Source organism: Dendropsophus ebraccatus, chromosome 4 (assembly GCF_027789765.1).
Source record: "Dendropsophus ebraccatus isolate aDenEbr1 chromosome 4, aDenEbr1.pat, whole genome shotgun sequence".
Lineage (NCBI taxonomy): Eukaryota > Metazoa > Chordata > Amphibia > Anura > Hylidae > Dendropsophus > Dendropsophus ebraccatus.
This window is the reverse complement of record NC_091457.1, coordinates 37,011,201-37,037,695: the sequence shown is the minus strand read 5'-3', so window position 1 is coordinate 37,037,695 and position 26,495 is coordinate 37,011,201. Positions and strand designations below refer to the sequence as shown.

At 41.3% G+C, this 26,495-nt stretch overlaps 2 protein-coding genes across 2 annotated transcripts; both read left to right on the top strand.

Moving 5' to 3' along the window:
- Positions 1–1,351: 1,351 nt before the first annotated feature.
- LOC138789593 (phospholipase A and acyltransferase 2-like) lies at positions 1,352–8,479 on the top strand. The gene is made up of 5 exons (XM_069968314.1): positions 1,352–1,383; positions 3,745–3,802; positions 5,434–5,533; positions 6,462–6,721; positions 8,337–8,479. Exons 2-5 carry the CDS (start codon positions 3,791–3,793, stop codon positions 8,448–8,450), a joined length of 486 nt encoding a protein of 161 aa, XP_069824415.1. The 5' UTR covers positions 1,352–1,383; positions 3,745–3,790; the 3' UTR covers positions 8,451–8,479.
- A 4,727-nt stretch (positions 8,480–13,206) lies between these two features.
- LOC138789592 (phospholipase A and acyltransferase 4-like) lies at positions 13,207–26,495 on the top strand. Its single transcript, XM_069968313.1, has 5 exons — positions 13,207–13,422; positions 14,425–14,467; positions 23,410–23,509; positions 24,947–25,206; positions 26,285–26,495. The coding sequence occupies exons 2-5, from the start codon at positions 14,456–14,458 to the stop codon at positions 26,390–26,392; spliced, it is 480 nt and encodes a 159-aa protein (XP_069824414.1). The 5' UTR covers positions 13,207–13,422; positions 14,425–14,455; the 3' UTR covers positions 26,393–26,495.

The window sequence follows — 26,495 nt, the reverse complement described above, 5'->3', positions numbered from 1 at the left end:
TGCTCCTGTCTCCTTATGTGACTTATATTGCAGCAAGTCAGGTTTAACCCTTTCATTACTTTCCTTCAGATATCCCTATTACATTAGCTACAGAACAGCAGTGTAAGGGTTAAACCTGACTGCTGCAACAAATAAAGATAAGGAGACAGCCAGAAAACGGAGCCCCCCACCCTTCCCTTCCCCAGGTGTAACAGGACTGCTGCCCCCACATGTGTACAGGAAATGGTGTGCTGCATCAGGGAAGATAATGGAAGCAGAGAGATAACTGACACTCAGCTGCTCTATCAGGACGGGTCGGCCGGGGGAGGGGCGCTTCATCTTTGCCGTGTCTGTGCACAGAGGAGCTGAGACGATGCTGAACCAGATGGCAGGGGGAAGCTTCTGTCATCCCACCTATCAGCAGCAGACGCTCTACTTCCTGCAGGAGGGAAGTCCATGGCCACCCGGCTGAGTGCCAAAAGTGTCAGGGCGGCCTCAATGACATCCGGCCCCTGCAGTCCGCGCCTGTCTGTCTCTGTTGGGAGGGGGGTTGGGGGTTGTTGGCTGGAATAGGCTGTGGGGGGCAGGGGATGGTGCCAGGCTGCAGGGACATGCCTGGGGGAAAGGAGCTCACTCCTTGCTGTGTCTCAGCAAGGCTGCTGCACCAGATGGCGCCCTAGGCCATCGCCTACCCCTGCCTACCCTTTGTCCCGGCCCTGCTGCCTTCTCTCTGTGAGCGCTCAGATGGCCTGGGATACACAGGACTTCCTGTTTTCTGATCTGGTCAGTGTTTTCTGCAATTATAAAAGCAGCCTGCTATGCAAAAAAAAAAAACAACTGGAAATGGTTGGTTTTCTAGCTGATTTTTTATATTTCTAGTGGACATTTTTCTACCTGAAAATTCTTCCCAAGATAGGATGTATGAACATAGCCTGAACTCAACCTAGGGGCTTGTTCACACATCATATTTCTCCTGGATGGTAATTACCCAAAGAGGCACAGACCATGTTTTCTGCACAGCACTATTCTGGCAATGAGATGCCAAATGTCTACATGTCATGCATTATATCATTGCATTCACAATAATTCCTTTAATTGTGACAGGTTTATTGGCATCCAGGCCAAAGCAGAATATAAATAGTTTTATTATTAATATAATGGGAAACTATGGCATGTACCTTTCCGTATAGTGGAAGAGAAGAAACGAAACCTGGACTTACGTGTAACATGAACTATGGCTGGTAAGGTGACAAACCTGCTTTTCTGGTTAGTTTAGGTTTCTGTTTCCTACTTATCTGCTGGAAATTGCAGTTGGAAGGAAAGCAAAACCTAATGATGATAAGCGCTGCTATAAAAGCATCCCAGGTGGCGATACAGCTACTAACAGATTGGCCGTTTGCCGTGGTAAGTTCTGCATCCTGATGTTCTGTATAGATTTTGTGTATAGAATGATGATGCAAGATAAATAATCAGAATCATCATAATACACTGTTATTGCTCAATATGCTTTGCAAATACTCATTTTTAATTAATTATATTTTAAAAAATATTTTCAATTAAAAAATATAAGGAACAGATGAATCAGTAATGTTATGATTTCTAGTGGATTTGCAAGGGGTGCTCACTTTTATATACACATCAGTATACTACCTTGTTCTCAACCTGCTTATATATTTTTTTATTAACTCTTGATAAATTAGTATAGTAGGCAGGGTAGGCACCCACCTAAGGCACGACTGCCAATCTAGCCCAGGGGGTTGTAATTGCTGGTGTTATCTAGCACTGGAAACACTGAGAAAAGGTAAGTATGTAGAGGTTTTTTTTGTGTGTGTCTAAAGAGAAGCAACTACCTTCAGGGGGGGATATACCTACTGGGCCACACCTATCTACCTACAAGGGGGCAACCATTAGTGGACATATACTAACCAGATACCTACTTGGGGCACCATTCTTCCCATGTGGGGCACCTGCCTACTTATAGTGGGGCAACTACCTATCGGGAGGCAACTGTCTACCTATAGGAGGGCATCTGGCAATCTACAAGGGGGAAACTACCTATTGGGGGTAGGTACCTATGTTGTTTTGCTTTGTTGTCATGGTCTAGCAGTATTATTTGTTCCTTGAATAGTGGTATTATTGGTAATGTTGGTCTTAATATACTGTTTTTATTCAGTAACAGTATGTTGCTATTATTCAGCCATGGTGTGACAGTCTTGGTATGACGGTATAGTGGTATTATTGGTCTCAGACTACTGACTTGGTCAGTAACAGTATGAAAGTGACATGTATGATGATAATATTTAATTGTATTTCCTTGTATTTAGTAGCGGTATGACTTTTATTTAGAGGTATACAATATTATTACACATAAGCAATCTGCTTTATCTGCTCTGTAGTCTTGGAGACTTGTGTGTGTGTATTTTCTGGGTGGGAGGGTTGGTGGAGCCCTATTTGCCTACAGCACCAAAAAAACTTGTCATGGCCCTAAGTAACAGAAGGTTGATGTGTCAGATACATGACGCACCTTAACATCGTTATATGTGATGTTGACTTCAGGCAGGACTCCTTTAGGAGGGCAAATGTGATTCACAACCTGATTCCTGCCACAACAACCTGGATTAAAGAAAACTTGGCAGCTGACGCTTTCAGTTTTTCCATTTGTACCAGTGATTGCCAGGCCAGGAGTCATTCTCAAGAGGGTTGATGTCCCTATCAAGATTGGGGCCAGATAATAATTAATTGTGCTGTGACATGTAATCATCACATAGTGTTACTGAACTCTAGTCATCAAGTAGCCCCAATAGGGGATTAGAGATACTGAAGAGGAAATGGGACCAACTCATAGGGGAAATCCCTGGGAATAATTGGGGAGCTAATGAATAGAGGATGCAGAACTAACTCGGAATGCCCAAAATGCTCTAAAGACCAGGCAGACTTTTTACATTTAATATGGGGTTGTGAAAAAATTCAAAGTTTATGGGAAAAGGTAATGGGGTATATGCGAGACATTCTGCAAATGGACCCTGCCGTGGAATTATCACAAATATTATTGGGCGGATACCCAAATGATGGGAAAGAAGGTTCCCTGAAGAACAAATTATTTTTATTGTGGGGAGGTAGTACAGTGCCTAGCTTTGAACAATGGGAAGAACTAGTAGAAAGAATTAGGAAGTATGAATGGGGCTGGGTTCACACTACGTATATTTCAGTCAGTATTGTGGTCCTCATATTGCAACCAAAACCAGGAGTGGATTGAATACACAGAAAGGCTCTGTTCACACAATGTTGAAATTGAGTGGATAGCCGCCATTTAATGGCAAATATTTGCTGTTATTTTAAAACAACGGCTGTTGTATTGAAATAATGGCAGTTATTTACTGTTATATGGCGGCCATCCACTCAATTTCATCATTGTGTGAACAGAGCCTTTCTGTGTTTTTAATCTTCTCCTGGTTTTGGTTGCAATATGAGGACCACAATACTGACTGAAATATACGTAGTGTAAACCCAGCTTTGTGGTTGATTTTTTTATGTATAAAAATAAAAGATATTTAAATAAAAAAAAGTAGCCCCAATAGGTCACGAGTTGAGGATTTCATACATAGAGAGCACTTTCGGTGATACCTGATATACTGACTACAATTATTTCACCTATAAAATACTAAGGAAAGCCTTATAAAATTACTACATCTCATGCATCTCATTGATTGTGCATCTCATTAATCATTGAATAGATATCATTTAACCACACTATATTTTTTTCAGTATTCACAGACCAATAACTGTAAAGTAAAGAGAACGCTGACAAAACATGCCATTGCAGGTAAGTTCTAGCATTTTTCTTTTACGTATGCAATATAGCTTCTATTTATAATGTAAATTTAGACAAAGGGTGAGGCCACGTTTTTTACAGGGTTTAAAGGACAACTCCGGCGGGACCTCCCAAAAAAAAAACACAGACGCACACAGACACCATACTCACCATCCCTCCGGTGACGATCGCCACTCCATTCGCCCGCCGTCCGCCTCACCGTCACCTGCGTCCGCCGTCCAGCGATGTCTCTTGCTTCTGGGTCCATGAGAGAGAAAAGGCTGCCAGTGCGCTTGCGCACCGGCAGCCTTTTCATTGGCTGGAGCGCATCACATGGCTTCTAGCAAGCTCAGCCAATCAGGGCTGAGCAAGCTGGAAGCCATGTGATGCGCTCCAGCCAATAAAAAGGCTGCTGGTGCGCATGTGCACCAGCAGCCTTCTCTCTCCCATTCACTCTCAATGAAGACGCCGAAGAGTAAGAAGCCAGGACCGCCGCCCAGCTCTGACGTCACCAGATGCCGCCCGGGAGAAGAGTACCGTGACGACCATAATAGGTAATGTATACATTCTTTAACTTCCGGGGTGGGGGGTCGGGAGTCGGAAAGTGGGGGAAGGGGGCCAGACCGGGTATTTAACCACATTACAAAGTTATATAACTTTGTAATGTGTGTTAAATAAGCCAAAAAAAAATTTCGCCGGAGTTGTCCTTTAAGACCAATGTTTGGAAAGTCATACTAAAAAACATCTATTGGGTTTATCTGGTTTTGCGCAGTGATTGTTCAGCAAATAGTACCAAAGGCTATCTGGTAGTAAAACACATACCCATGAACCCATGTGACTGGAACTACATCCCAATTCATTTACCACTGGTCACTTGATGTTGCAGATAGTCTCAGCAGCAACGCATAGCCATTGGTGATTCATGGTGGCATGGTTTTATCCACATGCATTCACTGGCATGTCACACAAAGCCAGAAATAGATATGAAAAGAAGAGAAGTCTCAGTTTTTTTTATATACACATACTTCATTTTTGATCCATTCCTGGCTTTGTATTCCATAATTGATATTAAAAAATCTGGAGCTGTGAACACACTATAAGGACCATGATAGCAATTTGAGCAGAGAGCGGCAGAGAGCGGAGGAGTACAACACATTACATTAAGACACTGAGGCAGGCGGGATTCAGAGTCCGTGGGGGGGGGGGGGTGTTCTGCTTGGAATTTTGTTTTACTCAGTGTGAATGGGCCCTAAGGCAGGGGCGTAGCTAAGATTTATGGGGGCCCACAGCAAAAACTATGCTGGGCCCCAAGTGTCAAATGTTGGCTGGGTTGCTGTTTTTACTGCTGATCGCACTGCTGATCGCAGGTGCACTGACCAAATCTTAGAGCGACAAGCTCACTTACTTCAGTGCACCTGCACCTCCCCTTTGGCATCTTCAAATGCATTCATTTTGGGCTGTTCTTGCCATTGGTGGGAGATCTACAGTTTAACTTATCACCTTATAACTTATTATACTTGTCACCTTTCCTGTTAATTTTGAAATAACCGACATAGTAAAATTCTTGTTAAAAACTTCATTACAAACTAATTAAAACTCAATACAAGGCAAAAAAAGTGTATCATTTTTGTGTTTCTTTCCAGGGTCCTTACCCAGAACGTGGAGACATGATTGAATTTTTTCGCCCTGCTTATAAACATTGGGGTGTTTATGTTGGAAAAGGATATGTTGTTCATTTATCAGGTAAGAATTCCATAGCTGAAATTCATTTTGGAATGTATATTAACTAAACTTTAATTTGTCAATTGGTGTAAAATGAAACATTTTAACAATTGCTTTTGAAGAATACAGTACCCGTCACGAAAAATTGCATTGCTATAGATACATATTATACCCACACCATTCATATTGTGTGCCTGAATCCTTTTTTTTAATTAATAAGGCATACTTTGTGCATTAAATGTATGGTGGATACATTGTAAAATAAGAATGTCACAAATGAAAAGGCCCTTTAACATCACAGTTAAGCTCATTTTCAGTTGTCATATCTGGTGCAGATTAGCTGCTGTGATGTCTCCCATACTCCACACACGCACAAAAATCCGATCTATAGCATACCCTCAGAAGCAGCAGCATGGAGGATATTATAGAGCAGTACTGAGCAGTATAAGCTGTAAATCAAACACTAGGGTGCAATATAACTCTTACCGGAGCATTTAGCAGTGTCTCTGTGTGTATCACTCTGTTTATGACTTGTATAGACTTTAGTGAGCGGATCTGTCTTGAGATTTTAGCAGTTTTTGCAGAGTGATGTGTTCAGGAGGGAGGAAGAAGCAAGAACGGATCTTGATGAGTGTAGAAACAGATGTCCTTTGATAAGATATTGCAAAAGTATATATATTTGCCATAGAGAATAAATGGAGCAGTGGTCAAACATGCATGGTTAACTCTGTTAAGTTCTGAAGATCGGTGGGCAATCCCACCAATGCTCAACTTTTTTCTACTGTTAAGATAGGGGCTAACTTGAAAAGAAATGGTGAAATGAGAAAACCCCTTTGTTTTTAACCATTTAGGGGATAAAAATGTTTTTTTCTTATATCTAAATATGTGTCTAATATAATGCTTTATATTGAGACTACAATAATAAAAACAATTGTTTTTGTATCCTTAGATTTAACTGGTCTCTCCAGCTTATCCTCAGCATTTGGAGGTTGGGTTATCGTCAAGAAAGAACGTCTTCAGGATGTTGCAAATGGGGACACCTACAGAGTTAATAATAAAGATGGCAAGAACAGAAAACCATACTCAACGGAAATAATAGTAATGAGAGCACTAAAAGAAGTGGATGAGAAAAAGGAATATAGCCTCACAAGTCACAATTGTGAACATTTTGCTACAGAACTTAGATATGGTGAAGGTTTCTCTGATCAGGTACAGTTTAGACTAACTTTTTCTATTATGTTCCCACAATGTCTTGTTCGTCTCTGTTTGTTTGATCACTGTCTTTTAGGACAGCCATCATTTTGAGGTTGAATAATGGCCATTATTTCATATTAATGGCCGTTTATTCTGAAATCACTTATGCCATTATTAAATAACAGCAGTTATTCAGCCTCAAAATGACGGCTGTCCTAAAAGTTGTCCGTTAAACCTGTCTCCTGCACAAAATACATAAAATAAAAGCAGAAAAGAAAAACAGCCCTGGTCAGCCTGCTAGTTAAAGTGACACTGTCGCTCCCTTTTTGCATTATGACTTCTCCACAAAGGTGTAATGGGTAAACTTAGCAGTTTTAATACCTTATTTTATATTATAAGTCATGGTGCTTCTTCCAGTCAAAAGTAATCATTTATCATCTGTGAATTGTACCACCTGGGTGAAGCTTCTCGACCGAAACGACACTTAGCCTTTCCTCACAATGGCGCCGTAGACCCACCCACTCTGTGACATCATTGTTGCCAAGGCCACGCCCCCTCAATGACCATTGGATCAGGCCGGCCTAAAGGTCTAGGCGTCACCCCCTCTAGGTCAGACCATACCAACGGCTGCTGAGGGAAGTGGGGCCTATGCCTCAATGACGTCATGGAGGGGCAGGGCCTACAGTGGCGATGTGGGTGTGCCACCCAGGTAGCACAATCGGCAGGTGATAAAAGATCACTTTTCACTGGAACAAGCACCATGACGTATGATATAAAATAAGGTATGAAAACTGCAAAATGTACTCTTTACACCTGTGTAGAGAAGTCAGTATGCAAAAAGGGGGTGACAGGGTCACTTTAAGGAGTTAGTTTCACTTGTGTCTATTTTACAGCCACTTAAAGTGTACTTGTCATGATGGTCAGCTTCTGCATCCGCGGTGAGACAGTCAGTTAATCCAGGAACTTGGATCTCCGTGGATATGGACACGCAATGAGACCATAATGCACGCAACCCCTATTGGATCCAATGGGGGTTGCACTCATTATGGACTTTCATAGTGTGCAGGGGGAAGCTCTGATGCAGGCGGGCTCTGCGGCCGGACAAATCCTCCGTCCGGTACTTAACGGTACTGCGATGATCCGGGCAGAGACCGGATGTGTGAACATAGCCTAATTGTAGAAAGTGTTGCAGGTAAAATAATACATACGGCAGATAAAAAGCAGCAAAGATCTGAAGGCCCAGGTATAAGGGGCCAGCGGATGGTTCTGACCAGAAACCCCAATAATAAGCAAAAAGCTGATCCACAGCACTCAGGTATTCTGTGAAGCAAGTAAAGTGCTGCATGTTGTTTTTTGGATTTTACTTGATTTGGTGGAATAAAACACTTTATTTTCTTTACGGAATACCTGAGTGCTGTGAATCATCTTTTTAAGATGATAGATAGATAGATAGATAGATAGATAGATAGATAGATAGATAGATAGATAGATAGTGTGTGTTTGTGGGTTGGGGATTGGGGAAAGGACAAGCCACAAACTCAACTTGTGTTGTGAGATTTGTACGGGGGCATTTGATAGAACATGTGGAGCAGGTAACTAAACTATGAACCCTTCTCTCTATTCTTTTCAGGTGACGGATGCAGTGACCTACACAGCAGCTGGAGTAGCCTTTGCTTTAGTTGCTGCAGGTATTTTTGCAGGTGTTGCCTATGGCAATCAAAAAAATAGAAGACAAAGAGAGTAAAATGGAAATGGATTTGGAAGTACGCTATATACAGAGGAAATACTGACTGAAAGGCTATTGCCAAGGCTAATTCATTAAAACTGTGCAGATTTGAATATTGTTTGCCAAAATTTCACAAAGCCCTACTGAAATCCATGGAAATCTTGTGACTCTACAATTTAAAATGTACCTTATATATCTCAACGTACCTCATACAGTTGTACAGTTACCCCCATAACAGTGCCAATCACACTGTTCCCCCCATAGCAATGCCAGCCATGATATCACAAATTAATTTCTATATACAAACCCTTTTTAGCATATTGGCCCAGATTTATCAGACAGGTGAGTTTCTTGTCTCAGATTGCAACCAATCACAGCTCAGGAACCAATCACCTGACAGGTGGAGAAGGAAGCACTGTTCTCTGATAACATATGTTGGAAAGTTCCTTACATTCACCAGTACATTCATTCCTGGAATTTGCTGAAACATCAGGGACCATTTAAGCTACTCACAAAGTTGACTTTTTTAGGCTTTGACTGTATGTATGTCTCTATGAGGCTGCATCGGGTTGATACATCATGTAAAGATGTACAGTCAGTCAACAAATCTGTGTCAAAATCCCCAACTAAATTCTCATGAGTTACATGCAGATTTTGGTGTGGATATAAATTAAAATATTTTGCATTTCTAAAATTAAGGCCAATTTTTTAATTCTGCAAATGAATGGGAATTGTTAAAATGTCTATATTGAATGATAGTTTGCCTCTACTGTAGACAATCTGAGCAGTGAATTTAGTATCAGATTGGTAAATTGTATAGCACTATTATTGTACTATTTATTCAATTTGTTGACATACTGTCACATGCTATGTTCCCACAATGTCTTTTTTACGTGAAAAACATCTGTATTTTGATAAAGACGAGTGCCATTAATGATCATGATAATTTTTCGCATAAAAAAGCAGTTGTGGGAACATACCCACGCACTGTATGTTTGCCAGTATCTGGTGATGGTTAATAAATATGGATGTATCTGATTAATAAAACTAATCAGGATGGTTCAGTTTTCTGTGTCTTTAAGTCTATGCAAATAATAAACTGAAATTTGCCTATGAAAAAAAAAAATACCTTTTACCCCATATATTAGATCCTTCTTTCACACTTCAGTATATCTGGTCATTGCAATGTCTTACTGTTCACTGAAAAAAACTCGAACTATAACATTTAAAAGTTTGTAAGTTACTTACTGAGAAACCCTATTAGACAGAGTTGCAAGCACACATTTCTATAGACACCTTTCACTGATGAACTTACCTATGAATTTCTGTTAAGTTTCATACACACACCATAGCTTGACTGGAGCAGCACTGCTGTTCCATATATAGGCCCAGATTTATTAAAGGGTGTAAAATAGTCACTGGTATAAACTGCCCACCGCAGCCAATCACAGCTTGTCTAACCTCATTTTACCAGAGCTGAAAGCTGAGCTGTAATCGATTGCTATGGGCAGTTTACACCAGTGTATATTTTACACCCTTTGGTAAATCTCCCCCATAATGTCTACTATTTACTCCTGCCTGCTGCTATTTATGCGTGTTTTTGGGAGAAGATGTCTGCAGACAGATTCTTGTTTTTATGTCTGGATGAACGTAGGTTTATTACATTCCTCCTCAGCGCCATTTCCAACAAGTTTGTAGTTTAATTCAGCATCTAGTAAAGCCATTTGGAGCACTTGGGGCAAGGTTTCCACCCCCAGAGACTTACATTCACTCTCAGTGCCCCATGCGCAATAGGGAGATATCAGCAGGTTAGATTTGTCTAACCTTCTGATAGTTTTCCTTTAAGACATTTGCTTTAATTATAGAGCACCATCTGGTGTTCAAAGTGTATAACAACAGCACCTGATGGACACACATGCTCAGTCACTCTTCATATAGTAAGGGTCCTATTAAATGGGCTGATGGTGGCCTGATCAATAATGTAAACGAGCGCTGATCTTGTTTACTGAGCCTATTACACGGCTCACACAGCGTATTTTTTAAATTAATCATTGCCGTTGTTGTATTTTGCAACAACGCCCATGACTAATTCAAAAGCTACTTTGCATTGAAAATTAATGGAATCCCGGCCATAGCGTATACACATAGTATATGCTCCAGTCGGTATTGTAAGCGGCCTCACAGAAACCTGACTACAACTCTCAGAATGCCCTATACTTATGAAGCTCTCAGGGTTTGCTGGGATCTGTTGTTTCTGAGAGGACAAATGATGGTTGTGAAGAGGATTCTTGTGGCTGCAGTCTGTGGGTCACAAGTCAATCAATAATTCCATTTACAGCACCAACGGTTATCAGAGGATTATCTGTTCATCTTTACCACAACTCCTGTCATATCCTGAGAGCTGCAGATCTGGTGTTGCTCTTGGTACAGGTGATATTTATATATAGTGTTATATATAGTGTTAAGCTTCCTGCCTAAGTCCCTGAAGTCGTTTTTAAGGACCCTACACCTACCTCTTACTTTATCATTGGTGCCAATGTGCACCATGACTACTGGGTCATCGCTAGCCCCTCGTAGTAATCTGTCAACCCGATCTGCAATGTGACAAACTCGAGCGCCAGGCAGGCAACACACTGTTTAGTGATCACGGTCTTTGTGACAGATTGCCCTATCTGTCCCCCAGTAATTGAGTCCCCCACTATGCTGTCACCCTCCCCCCCCCCCCCGATCTACCCCTCCGAGTGCTTGCTTAGTTAGCAGCAGACTCCTTTTCAGTTTGGCAAAGGTTCTCAATCTTAGCAGCTGCTTATTTAGATCTAGAATCTGGGCCCCCAAACCAGCAACAGGCACAGTTGTTCAAGGATTGCATACATAGAACAAGAGGTACACTGGAACCCATTGTCAAACAAGGAGCTCATATTTTAATGGGGAATATATATATATATATATATATATATATATATATATATATATATATATATACACATATATATAACAAAAGCACACACATATACAATTTGTGCTCATCCAAACTTGAGACAAAAACACACCAGATCAAAAAGTTGTACACTCAAAACTCTCTTATCACTTAGCAATATAAAGAACTTAGCTACACTGTTTGCTGCTAGTGTCTCATCTGTAGCATGCAGTGGTTCTCAATTCCAGTCCTCTTGGCCCACCAACAGGTCATGTTTTAAGGACATCCCATACACAGAACACCTGTGATAATACCTGATGCACTGTGTATAATTATATCACCTATGAAATACAAAGGAAATCCTCAAAACATGACCTGTTGGTGGCCACGAGGACTGGAATTGAGAAGCACTGCATAAGAGCAACTTCTCTAAACCTTGCCCTTCCAAATGACAGCTAGACAGTAGCTGCCTGCACAGTCCCTGCTGCCTTGTTACACACCCTCTACATGTGACATCACAATGGCGTCCCATACAGAGGGCTGATCATCATAGCGAGCATAGCAGCCAAGCTGGGTTGGGCCAGGCACAGCACCCAACAGCCGAGCAGGCACAGGGGCCCAGAACTTGCCTGGGTGCTGACGTACCGAGTCAGACCGATCACGCTGTGCTGTACTATCTTGTGGCAAGATATCTTACAGGCTCAAACTGGCCCCCCATAAGATAAGACACAATAAGAGTCGTATTGTCTCTGGAAGAAAATGGGGGGCATGGCTCATGCAGTAGGGTTGGCTGATACTTGCTCTATGGTGAAGAAGTCATCGTAGAGTAAGTGACATCCACTATACATGTATGGTAAAGCTGCACTGGGTAAATATGGCGTGAGCTTTGGAGGTGAGTCTGCTCCTTATGCAGGAGGTGCTGCCATTGTATTAAAGCTGTCACTAATGTTAAATCCCCGCTGTCACCTGATCCCTGCTATCAACCTGTAACAAGTCATTGTGTGTCACAGGAGTTAGAATAGGGCATTGGAAAGCTTTTTTTTTCTATTTTCTACTCTTTGAAAATAGCATAACATCAAAAATGAAATTATATCTCTGCAACTGCTGGCCTCCTGCCCATTCTTCATATCAAGTGTGGAAAGACAACGGTCCTTTCTGGGGCAGTACAGAAGCCAAGGCAACCATATAATGCCCAGTCAGTCTATTAATTAGAAATGCGTTCGTGCATGGGCATCATTTGGTTGCCTTGGTAACTGTACTGCCCAGATGAAACCACATTGAAGAACAGGCAGGACCCCATTGCAGGTACACTTCAAAATCTAAACAATGTACAGCTGGAGCTCAAGATGTTACTTTTTTCCCCCTTTTCTCCACAAATATTCTTAGGAAGTTCCTCAATACATTTTATGCCATGATTAAGATTGCGGTTTGCAATTGAAACGCGTTGGCGTCTTTTTGGTGGGGTTGCCGCAGTGTGTGCACGGTGTGAAGGTGTAAATAAAGCTCGGATCATATTTACCTGGCCGGGAGCTGGACTTATTCTTTTTACGTTGCTTGTCCCCACGCCTGTTGGAGCGGGAGCCCGTGCTGGGAGGCCAAGGTAGAGGCGGTAAGCTGGCTGTTTTCTTTTTTCCTAAAATAAACAGACCCATTATAACATATGACTTGTCCAGTAATAATCTATCTGTCATACAGTTATGACAAAGGAAACACCCTCCAGATGTGCCCATGCTTCTCATTGCACCAAAGTCCAGGATTGAGTATGTGATCAGTAAACATAGAAGACACTCAGCATACTACCCCCAAAATTCACACCTGCAGTGTCTGTGGCAAATCCTTATATCAATCCTATAAATTGTGACCCACTAAAGAGGAGTCCCTACCTGTTATGTGCAGCTTTTTTAGCCAGTGACAGATTTAATCCAGTCAATATAGGGTTAATCTGCTCAAGGCATGCATTATGACTTTTACTGCCACGGAAACCGGACATACTTTCTTAGAACAGAAAGTAAAAAAGTCTGCAGGCGTATAAGGCTGTGATACGGACAGTGTTGTGGAGGAGGCAGCTGTAATGTAAGTAGTGTATACATTCTATAGGGTTAGCTTGTTATGTTCACTATAATAGTTTATCACATTATGTTTCTCTGTAACTCTTTATGCCTTTTCCATCAATTCCCTGATCTTACTTCTACCTTACACTCTCCTAGTCCTAGGTAAAGGTTTGTTCTCATTTACCCTTTATAACTTAGTTCTTTTAACATTTATTAGATTAGCCTTTTAGCCTTAAGAATATATAACATTAGGTATCAATATTTACAATGGGTTCTTCTTTCTTCTTCCCCTAAAGGGAAAATGTTAAAGGAACTTTCTAATAACATTTCTATCGCTATCCAAATGCAGGAGCATAAGGTTGTGTTTACAAAGAGTTTTAATTAACAAATTTTTTTAAGCCAAAGCCAAAAACAGACTATAAACAGAGAACAGGTCATAAAGGAAAGATTGATATTTCTCCTTTTTTCATATCCATTCCTGGCTTTGGCTTCCAAAATCTGTCAGATAAATCTCTCTGTGTAAACACACCGTAACTTCTAGGAATCAGCTTTACATATGTAAAGAACTAGTTGTATAGGGACATTTCTATCTTCATAAATGCTAGAATACATAGTGTCCTCCATCTACATTTGCTGTGACCAGATAGGAGTGCCAGTCACTTCTGTACTGCCGTATTCCCTATACAGATTGTACTCCCATGAGTGAAAGTATCCATGATAGAAGAATGATTTCATCCTTGTCTGTAAATAACATGAGCAGTAATGTGCTGACAATATGAATGTATAATAACAATTGTAAAGCATTGTATATAACAATATGGTGGCATTTCAATAACTGGATATTGATTGATTCATTTTTTTACTATATTAACTGATGATGTGAAGCTATTCTTTTCATGCTCCTTTTTATGGCATTCTGGGGCCACTTTGCTAATTCTATTGTAGTATATACAATTATTAACGCCACATTTTTGAAATTATAGTTATATGAATTTCTAATTGATAAAATATTCTACATTTATAGAAGTGGCAGAAATATATAGAAAACAGGAGTCATGCCATTAGAGGTAAGTGTACCTGTACATAGTTTTCTACAGGTCTATGTCAGCTTCACATAATACAAAAAACAACAACAACAATAATTAATAATTATTATTATAGTATTAGTAACTTGATAAAGAGACCGGATCAGTCTCGAAACGCGCTGTGTTGCTGGCATAATTCTTTTGATAATAATGACATCATTTACGGACATTACTACTGAAGAACAAAAAAGTTTCAGAGCATAACATAGGATAGAGTATAAGTGTATGGTTCTACACACACTATGCAGGCAATATAAGGGGTTTTACTGTAGTAAATAGTCATTTTAGTCTTTCTCTTCTCTTTCCTGTTCTTCTCTGTCTGGCTCAGCCAATCATGAAGACTTCTTTCAACCATGACTTTCATAGTTACCTGGTGCCCTACAATGTATGAGGGAGTAGGTAAGTGGGCTGGGGAAGGGGTACGGAATTGTATGAGTAGCTTTCCAGTGAGTAGGTAGTTCCCCCCATTAAGTAGATGCCACCAGTAGGTAGATAATCTTCCCCCAATAAGCAGAAGGTACAAGTAGGTAGATAATCCCCTATTAGGTAAAGGTCCCCCAGTAGTTATTCCCCCAATTAAATAATCCCCCCTCAATTAGGTAGATACCCCCAGTAGCGAGATAATTCTCCCCTTTAAGGTAGATGCTCCCAATGATAGAACCCTGTCATTAAGTATATAACCCCAGAAGGTAGATAACCCCCATCAGTTAGGTAGATGCCTCCAGTAGATTCTCCCAACTCAATAAAGTAGATACCCCATGTAGGTAGAACCCCTCTCTCATTAGGTAGATACCCCCAGTAGGTAGGTAATTCCCATATTAGTTAGAAGTCCCCTGTAGAAAGGTAATCCCCCTATTAGGTAGATGCCGCAAGTAGGCAGGTAATACCCCTATTAGCTAGTTGCCCTCAGTAAGTAGGTAATCCCCTTTAGGAAAAAAAAGTCTCCTATAGGTAGGTGATAAATCTGTTAAGTAGAAGCCCTCTGCAGGTAATTAATCCTCTGTTTAGGTAGAAGCCCCCTGTAGGTAGGTAATCATCCGATTAGGTGGAAGCCCCTAGTAGGTTGGGCTCCCCTATTAGGTAGAAGCCCCTGTAGGTAGGTAATCCTCCGATTAGATAGAAGCCCCTAGTAGGTTGGGATCCATTATTAGGTAGAAGCCCTCTGTAGGTAGGTAATCCTCCGATTAGGTAGAAGCCCCTAGTAGGTTGGGCTCCCCTGTTAGGTAGAAGCCGCCTGCAGGTAGGTAATCCTCTGATTAGGTAGAAGCCCCTAGTAGGTTGGGCTCCCCTATTAGGTAGAAGCCTCTGTAGGTAGGTAATCCTCCGATTAGGTAGAAGCTCCTAGTAGGTTGGTATCCCCTATAAGGTAGAAGCCCCTAGTAGGTAGGTAATCCTCCGATTAGATAGAAGCCCCTAGTAGGTTGGGATCCCTTATTAGGTAGAAGCCCCCTGTAGGTAGGTAATCCTCCGATTAGGTAGAAGCCCCTAGTAGGTTGGTATCCCCTATTAGGTAGAAGCCCTCTGTAGGTAGGTAATCCTCCGATTAGGTAGAAGCTCCTAGTAGGTTGGTATCCCTTATTAGGTAGAAGCCCCTAGTAGGTAGGTAATCCTCCGATTAGGTAGAAGCCCCTAGTAGGTTGGTATCCCCTATTAGGTAGAAGCCCCCTGTAGGTAGGTAATCTTCTGATTAAGTAGAAACCCATAGTAGGTGGGTATCCCCTATTAGGTAGAAGCCCCCTGTAGGTAGGTAATCCTCTGATTAAGTAGAAGCCCATAGTAGGTTGGTATCCCCTATTAGGTAGAAGCCCCCTGCAAGTAGATAATCCCTCATCAGACAGCTTAAACACCAAAATAAAAAAAAATGTGTCTCTCTGTGTCCATCACCTGCAGGTGGAGCATGATGAAATTATGTCATCAAGCATGGGTGAATTAGAAACCCTCTGCCACTGTAAGTAGTGCAGTGCGGAGTCAAGATAGCATCAGGTGATCACCACCCACTTTACCCTGCAACATTTTGCACCAAGGGTAACTAACCCCTCACACGTTTCCGAAACGTTTTTCGAAAGGAGGTTTGCAGGTTTACTATTGGATGCTATGTTAACGTTTCAGTGTTCAGAAAACAACTTTTTCTTTTTCTTTTTTAAATAAACTTAGGCTATGTGCACACTATGTGGGAAATTTATTATAACCTGTGCCAAAAGTGCATCCAATCTATTATTGTTATTCCGCACTGGATGAACGGAAAAAAGCCAGCTTACCCCATCAGCCGAGCTTCACAGCACGGGCTCACACTCCAACAGGTGTCCTGAGTAGATGCGGAAAAGAAACGAGTCCAGCTCCCGGCAAGGTGGAATCAAGTGCGTTGTTTATTGTATCTCCGTCACCGTACACACGTGCGGCATGCCCCCAACTGAAGCCTACGCGTTTCGGCTGCTACGCCGCAGCCTTAATCATGGCTATCCTCCACTAAGTTAGATCACAATAAATAGTTACCAGCCGGCGGGGGGGCAGGGCAGTGGACCGCCCACCTCTCTGACTGCATCTGCTTCACCGCACAGCTGCGAACTAAATAAGTGTGATCAGCTTGTGGAGACAAAAGACTAGTGATTCATAATAGCAAAATACATCATAAAACACAGATCACACTAGTGTATGTGTAATATATACACCTTTGCCCCAAATGCCATACATGCTCAACATATGAGCACAAGACCATACTTATGCTAGGGGTGAGACAGGAATTCACACTGGTATAGCAGTGCTGAAAGCTGAAAGCTGTGGTCTCAACTTGTGGAGTATGTATGATAATTCCCAACATATAGAACACAGAAGTAATCAATAATAAATGAGAAGTTCTCTCTTTAAATTCATGCCCTGGGGGAAACAGGTGTCCAGGCAGAACATCCAAAAAGCTTCGCTGTCCTTGAGTAGCTTCTGGATGTCGCCTCCCCTGATGGTGGTATGTATTTTTTCAATAGCAAATATGCGAAAGGATTTAGTGGATCCGTTATGTATATCTAGAAAGTGTTTTGAAGCCCCGGATGGTGTTCTATTGCCTGGGTTTTCAATATCGTATAGATGTTCGCAAGCACGGGTTTTCAACTTACGAGTTGTACAGCCTACATACAAAATATTACAGCTTGTGCATTGGATAATATACACTACATTAAAGCTGTTACAGTTTAGAAAAGATTTTATTTGGTATGTTTTGTTACCTCCTGTATCGGTGAATTCTTTGCGTGTTATGCTATATGAACATGTTTTGCAGGGGTGATGGCCGCATTTGTAAAACCCAACTGTGTTGAGCCAAGTGGCATTATTCCTGCGATGTTTGTTGTTACCCGGCATAGATGGTGATAGTGTGTCACCTAATGTGCGCGCTCGTCTAGATACAACATTGATGCCGTCTGACAATACTGTCTTCATTGTAGGGTCTACCTTCAAGATGGGTAAAAAACTTGGTTATATTCCTCTATGTAGCTATACTGATTCCTGATGACTCCCATGTGAATTCATGTCTATCTGCTCAGCTGTTTAGCTTTCAGCACTGCTATACCAGTGTGAATTCCTGTTTAGCTTTCAGCACTGCTATACCAGTGTGAATCCCTGTCTATCTGCTCAGCTGTTTAGCTTTCAGCACTGCTATACCAGTGTGAATTCCTGTCTCACCCCTAGCATAAGTATGGTCTTGTGCTCATATGTTGAGCATGTATGGCATTTGGGGCAAAGGTGTATATATTACACATACACTAGTGTGATCTGTGTTTTATGATGTATTTTGCTATTATGAATCACTAGTCTTTTGTCTCCACAAGCTGATCACACTTATTTAGTTCGCAGCTGTGCAGTGATGCAGATGCAGTCAGAAAGGTGGGCGCTCCACTGCCCTGCCCCCCCGCCGGCTGGTAACTATTTATTGTGATCTAACTTAGTGGAGGATAGCCATGATTAAGGCTGCGGTGTAGCAGCCGAAACGCGTAGGCTTCAGTTGGGGGCATGCCGCACGTGTGTACGGTGACGGAGATACAATAAACAACGCACTTGATTCCACCTTGCCGGGAGCTGGACTCGTTTCTTTTCCGCATCTACTCAGGACACCTGTTGGAGTGTGAGCCCGTGCTGTGAAGCTCGGTGGATGGGGTAAGCTGGCTTTTTTCCGTTCATGACTGTGATATCCAATTTCAGCCGTGCTTCCCCAGCGTTTATCATATACATTCACTCCGATCAGCATTGACTCTCGTACACACAGGCATTTGCCCCCATAGTGTTACTCAAGACTCACACATTCCCCTTACCAACATGGAAAGCCAAAAGAGCAGGGTGGAGAAAATAGCAGATGTCTTCACTACGGAGGAAGGCTCAGAACTACAACTGCTTGATTTCAAAGCCGCCCTGAAAAAGCTGGAAAAAGCATTGGCTAATGAGACACGAGTATGGTGGGACTATACCTCACTGCAAAATTACATCTCTAAAGCCATGATTCCACGGGGGCTAAGATTAAAGAAGATCCCAACAGTTGTATTTTCTGAGGAGTTTGTGAAACAATGGAATGAACTGTTAAGTAAATGCTCCTTGGATCTAATGAATCTTATAATAAAATATGAAAAAGACAAACATGAGGAAATAAAGATAGAAGTAGAACAAATAAAAAAATCCATTGAAGTTTTTCATGAACTGACGGAGTATGACACTTTATTGACAGAAACTAACAAACGTATTGAAGCCCTAGAGGACAGCATAGCGAAATGGAAAAAAACCAAGTTTCAGAGGGATCTGTTTGATTACAGACAAGATCAAGTCTATGAATGGGGCAGGTGGGAGCAGGTGTTCTCTACACCTAAGTCCATCCTGAAAACACGCAAAGGAGGACGTAGACACAAAAAGAGTAGAGTCACCTTCAGCTCCCCAGATGCCGAGACCACTGATGATCCCTCTGGTTCTGACTCCAGTTCCACCAACGTCACCTCACAGGCTACATATTACAAAAAACCCAAAACTGTACGGCCCCCAAAAAACGCCAACGCAAACGTGGGGGCAGGAAACATCATAAATCAGGAAGGAACCCCGAGTCAGAACACCAGAACGAGACTGAAAGAACAAGATCAAGTGTGATCAACTTGTCTTCCCATGCACTTACAGACACTCAGATCGAAGTTTTGTCACTAGGTCTCAGCTTCGCACCGGTGCAGAACTTCGATCTATTTGCTACCATTAAGGATATAAATAAATTCATCCGGGATCTTACACTGAGGAAACATTTTTTCCAAGAAGATGAAACTATGGAACCAAATGTGCAGTCTATACAGCCTAATATATATCAGGGTCTGAATTTCACCGAACAATTTTCTTTAAAATGCCTGACAGAGCTCCAGGAATTAAATAGTGAAACGGAACAGGATATACAAGATCCACCACGCTTTAGGATGGCTAATCCCCAGTATTATCCTTTACAATCTCGTACCGACCATATGGAACACTTTCAGCAATGTGTATTCAGAGACCTGAAAGAACTGTCTGAGAAAATGCCAAGCACAAAGCATAAATCCAACTTGACTATACATCAGAAGAAAGCCTATGAAGATCTCAAGAGCTTAGACAACATTGTAATAAAAAACTCAGACAAAGGGGGGGTGGTGGTGGTAATGGACAGGCAAATGTATGATACACAAATACAAATATTACTGTCAGATCAACAAGTATACCATAAACTGTCTGGTAATCCCACCAAAAGTTACACTCAAGAGCTGCAAAAATTATTACAGGAGGGCGTAGCACTACATGCACTCTATGATAGAGAGGCTGAGTTTCTCTGTCCGCAGAACCCCACCACCCCCATCCTTTACGGTCTACCTAAAACCCACAAGGGGGTAACTCCACCACCCATGCGCCCCATAGTCTCTGGACGACAGTCGCTCTGTGAGAGACTGTGCGCATGGCTGGATGGATTGTTACGGCCCCTTGTGCGGCGTGTCCCAGGCTACCTAAAAGATACCACTGATGTTCTAAGATCACTTCATGATGTCCCCTGGGAACCAGAATACACCTGGGTAGGTCTGGACGTAGTTTCATTGTATACGTCCATCCCTCACCCAGTAGCTATGCAAGCATTAGATTTCCATCTACAAACGTATAGCCATTATGATTCAGATTTGATTGTGTTTATCAAGATGGCCACCTGGTTTCTCATGACACATAATTTTTTCTTCTGTTCGGGCAATTTTTATTTACAGATAAGTGGAGTTTCCATGGGAGCCAAGTACTCCCCCTCCCTTGCTAATCTCACTATGTCCTTTTGGGAGGAAAAATTCATTTATACTGTGTCCAATCCCTTTCTCCGCTCCATACAATGGTATGGCAGATACATCGATGATCTGCTCATTGTATGGAGCGGAGAGATGTCTGATTTGGACCAGTTTTTGTCTTACATCAATTCCAACTCTTGGAACTTACAGTTCACAGCGAACATGCATCCTAATACTATGGTTTTCCTGGATTTGACACTGCAGGGCATTCCAGGCCAGGTTATTGGCACCACAAATTTCAGAAAACCCATTTCAGGAAATACCACACTACATGCTAAAAGTAACCATCCCCTGCATACGATTAAATCCATTCCAGTAGGTGAACTTCTCCGCATGAAGAGAAATTGCAGCCAGGAGACACTATACATACGTGAAAAACAGATATGCACACAACGTTTATTGGACAGAGGGTACAAAAGGTGGATGATCGACAGAGCATGCAAAAAAGCGGACACTAGGAGTAGAGAAGAGCTATTACAAGACAGAACCACATCTAACTCACAATGCAAACAGAAACCTACACTAGTCACTACATTTAGCCCCCAATTCACACACATAAAGAACATTGTTAACACTTATTTACCCATCTTGAAGGTAGACCCTACAATGAAGACAGTATTGTCAGACGGCATCAATGTTGTATCTAGACGAGCGCGCACATTAGGTGACACACTATCACCATCTATGCCGGGTAACAACAAACATCGCAGGAATAATGCCACTTGGCTCAACACAGTTGGGTTTTACAAATGCGGCCATCACCCCTGCAAAACATGTTCATATAGCATAACACGCAAAGAATTCACCGATACAGGAGGTAACAAAACATACCAAATAAAATCTTTTCTAAACTGTAACAGCTTTAATGTAGTGTATATTATCCAATGCACAAGCTGTAATATTTTGTATGTAGGCTGTACAACTCGTAAGTTGAAAACCCGTGCTTGCGAACATCTATACGATATTGAAAACCCAGGCAATAGAACACCATCCGGGGCTTCAAAACACTTTCTAGATATACATAACGGATCCACTAAATCCTTTCGCATATTTGCTATTGAAAAAATACATACCACCATCAGGGGAGGCGACATCCAGAAGCTACTCAAGGACAGGGAAGCTTTTTGGATGTTCTGCCTGGACACCTGTTTCCCCCAGGGCATGAATTTAAAGAGAGAACTTCTCATTTATTATTGATTACTTCTGTGTTCTATATGTTGGGAATTATCATACATACTCCACAAGTTGAGACCACATATACGTGATTGCCCCTTTTTTTCTCGGCCAGTAGCTTGGTTATATTCCTCTATGTAGCTATACTGATTCCTGATGACTCCCATGTGAATTCATGTCTATCTGCTCAGCTGTTTAGCTTTCAGCACTGCTATACCAGTGTGAATTCCTGTTTAGCTTTCAGCACTGCTATACCAGTGTGAATCCCTGTCTATCTGCTCAGCTGTTTAGCTTTCAGCACTGCTATACCAGTGTGAATTCCTGTCTCACCCCTAGCATAAGTATGGTCTTGTGCTCATATGTTGAGCATGTATGGCATTTGGGGCAAAGGTGTATATATTACACATACACTAGTGTGATCTGTGTTTTATGATGTATTTTGCTATTATGAATCACTAGTCTTTTGTCTCCACAAGCTGATCACACTTATTTAGTTCGCAGCTGTGCGGTGATGCAGATGCAGTCAGAGAGGTGGGCGGTCCACTGCCCTGCCCCCCCGCCGGCTGGTAACTATTTATTGTGATCTAACTTAGTGGAGGATAGCCATGATTAAGGCTGCGGTGTAGCAGCCGAAACGCGTAGGCTTCAGTTGGGGGCATGCCGCACGTGTGTACGGTGACGGAGATACAATAAACAACGCACTTGATTCCACCTTGCCGGGAGCTGGACTCGTTTCTTTTCCGCATTCCGCACTGGAACATGGAATAAAACTTATTTAAAACTTTTAGACATTTTATGGACAATTTTGTTTTATGGATGTTTTGGAGCATTCTATAGATCGCTGGGGGTCCCAGCAGTTGGATAACATGCTGAGATGGAAATACCAATTTAATTTCTACATATGAATGAAAGAATATTATTATTACCTTCTAATATTACTTGTTAGGGGACAATATTTTTTAATTGCTAACAGACTCATGAACCTCCCCCCCCCCCCTAAAAAAAAGTCATTGGTAACATATAGAGGGCAGCTGTAGTATCTCTGTCTCCAACATTAGGTGGAGCAGCAGAGAAGAAATATCAAGTTTAGGGTTTTGTGCAAAGCAGTAGCCACACCAGGAGGAACCAAGGAGAACATTATAATAATATTTTTTTTATTTATATAGCGCCGACAGATTCTGCAGCACTTTACAATTCTGGGGGTACATACATAGACAAAAATAGACATTACAGAGATCTACACATAAAGTTATTCATACATTAGGAGTGAGGGCCCTGCTTGCATGCATCAGCTTACAGACTATTAACATTCATTTTCAGAAAGGACAGGCCAAGAAACTGAGGTTAGATACACAATTTTTATAATAAACGTCTCCTGCTACCTTAGAGAATTGTCATAAATCCTGAATAATATACTATAGTGTTACTGTTTTTTTTTTTTTTTTAAAGGGTCCTTCGCCACAGCCAGGTGACTTGATTGAATTTATACGCACATTATACCAGCACTGGGGAATATATGTTGGTAAGGGGAATGTAGTTCATTTAACAGGTAAGATGGAGTGATTAGCGTTTCTTTGTCTACATAATTAGAGTCTAACTGAATATGTGGACTTTGCAATTCTGTCTACATTAACTGTCTGGGCTTTGAAATGTGAATAACATCACTAGGCTTAAAGGTGTACTCCAATGAAAAAAAAAACTCTTACAAATCAAGTGGTTTCAGAAAGTGCCAGAGATTTGTAATTTATCAGCTGCTGTATGCCCTGCAGGAAGTGGTGTATTCTTTACAGTCTGGACAGCAGGAGAGATTTTCTTTGGCTACTTCTCTCGACAGTTCCGGTCATGGACAGAGGTGGCAGCAGAGAGCATTGTGTCACACTGGAAAGAATACACAACTTATAAAATCAGATGAATATATTTTGATATAACATGATTGGATAAACTTGATCTTCTACCATATATGGTATATAAAAGTGCGCAATAAACAGTTATATTGTGGCATAAACATTGTATATAGCAATGTCCAATATAAAGCACTTCTTAGGCGCTGGCTTCTTTGGCAGGCTTTGAATATTTTCTTTATCATCCAAAACAGCAACTTATGGAGGCCCTATCTTGTATAAGCTGTTTCAAGCAGAAGCATATCTGAAGTATTCATTAAGAATTGTATAAAATCATAGCACATTGAGATGTTTTTATCTTAATCCATAACCATTACCCTTACAGTAGAACATACAGCAGCTAATAAGTACTGGCATTTGTTTTTGCTGGAGTACCCTTTTAATCACTGTCATTTTTCTTGTCATAATGGATCTGATTAAGCCTCATAATGCTAATCACATGGCAAGGCTGTGTTCACACATACTTTTTCATTGTGTTACTGTATTTGACTTTTTACAGCATTTTTAGTTTTAGTGTTGCTGTTGCAAACTAAAAACAGCAAAATTAGAATGATAATACGTTGTGTTAAGTTAATATACTGTAAAGAAGCTGGTGGCTATAATGCAATGGATGTGATCCCCTTCCTGTCTATTGCATTATAGCTGCCAGCTTCTTTACTATATACTTTACCCAACACAGCATATTTTCATTCTAATTTTACTGTTTTTTATTTAGGGTTAGGTTGGGCCAGTTCAGTTCCATTAATGTCTATGGGAAAGAAATGCCACAGAGAGGAGAGACACAGACAAAAAAAGCAGTGCTACGCGGTTTTGTCTTTAAATTGCTGTGAAGTTTCAAACACTTTCCCCACTTTCCCCAGCATCATATTGAGCCCCCAGCTTTAGAACCTGCACTAACACTGACTGACATGTCATTTCCCACTGGTCCTTTATTGGTGGGCCCCTAGGATAATTTCCTCTGGTGGGCCCCAGATGGCCCAGTCCGACACTGACTCCACTACAGGGCTCCCCGTCTGTAGTGTCCTTGGAATACGGGACATTGGAATAAGCCCTAACTCTTTTCTTCTGACTTGCTTCTTACTCAGATCAAGAAGGTTTTTCCAGTTTATCCTCAGCATTTGGAGGCATAGCTGTGGTGAGAGAAGACCCTATTGAGATCGTAGCAGCGGGCTGTATCTATAGAGTAAATAACAAGTATGACAAGAAGAGGAGCCCTTACCCACCCGAAAAAATTGTAAATGCGGCGCGAAGAGAGGTGGGGAAGAGGATGAACTATTCTGTCACCAGTGCCAACTGTGAACATTTTGTGACTGAATTAAGATATAATAAAGCCTTTTGTGATCAGGTAATAGTTTATATCAGTACAAGGTTAATAGAATGTAGGGGGACATTTATCAAAATGCGCCCCAGAGGTACGCCACGGAAAAGGGACAGATTCACCCCTTTTTCTGTGGTGTAGGCCAGCCATAGCGGATCTTAATTTAAAACTGGACCTTTCCTGACATTTTTTTTTTACAATAACAAGCAGTTTTGCAACATAATCGCTTTGTTTCTGTTTAAACCAATGTTATAAAGAGAGTATAATGTAAAACTGCTTGCAATTACAACCCCTGTTGATGTCTTTAAAAAAAATTGTGACAGGTGCACTTTAAGTATATTTTGCACAAACCTACAACAGAATAGTACAGTTTTAGGCTATGTTCATGGTGCTCAATAACAACAGCCATTGTTGCATTGAAAATTGCTACAAAATCAATGCACAACAGCCGTACCGAGCAACGGCGATTGTTCAATGCATTATGGGAACAAGCGTTGATGTTTGCATTTTGATATGAAAAGAACAGCCACTGTTTTAATTGAAAATATAAACTATACATTGTGTGAACCCAAAAGTACCCACTACCCAACAACCCCCCCCCCCCCCCGCACACACACACATACACATCCTGTGCATGAGACACCCTCAGTAGTCATTACCTATTCACGTATTCACATATTCCGTTGCATATCAGACATGGTTGTGTCTAATAGACCAGTCACTTTTGCTAGTATGTATGATAAGAACAATGACAATAGTAATAATAGCTGCTAGTCAAGAGATGAATAGTTTTACAATGAGAATTTATCTCTGTACACTGTCACTGCATAGAATGTCATTCTATAGAAATAGAAGGCAACGTGTAACAGCTCTCTCCTGCATTTCCATTACAACAAGAAAATCTACCATAATTATTAATATTATTATTCTTACTTATTTACATTACAAAATCAAAACACATTGCATGAATAAGGTTAATGGCAGACTAGTAGATGAGGATAGAGGACCCTGCCCGCAAGGGGTTACAATCTGCAAGGTAAGGGGAGTCAGTAGGTATACCTTGACATAATACAGAATTATTGCATTTGTTTTTTTTCTCCTATAGGTGGATAATGCAAAGACATATGCAGTTGGAGGGCTTGCTACCGTGGGAGCTGCTGTAGCAGTCATTGCAGCATTTTCCACTGTGCAAAGAAATCGCCAAAACCAGTGAGATGCCTGGAAGATCTCCCTTCAGAACAACCAAACCTATAGAATCTCCAGCATCATAATATGCAGAAACAATGGCTGATTCAATAAAGCAAATAAAAAAAGGG

Coding starts and splice junctions, on each gene's coding strand:
- LOC138789592 (XM_069968313.1), top strand. Junction 23,510..24,946: donor GAATGTAGTTCATTTAACAG/GTAAGATGGAGT, acceptor CTTCTTACTCAG/ATCAAGAAGGTTTTTCCAGT. Junction 25,207..26,284: donor ATAAAGCCTTTTGTGATCAG/GTAATAGTTTAT, acceptor TTTCTCCTATAG/GTGGATAATGCAAAGACATA.
- LOC138789593 (XM_069968314.1), top strand. Junction 5,534..6,461: donor ATATGTTGTTCATTTATCAG/GTAAGAATTCCA, acceptor TTGTATCCTTAG/ATTTAACTGGTCTCTCCAGC. Junction 6,722..8,336: donor GTGAAGGTTTCTCTGATCAG/GTACAGTTTAGA, acceptor TATTCTTTTCAG/GTGACGGATGCAGTGACCTA.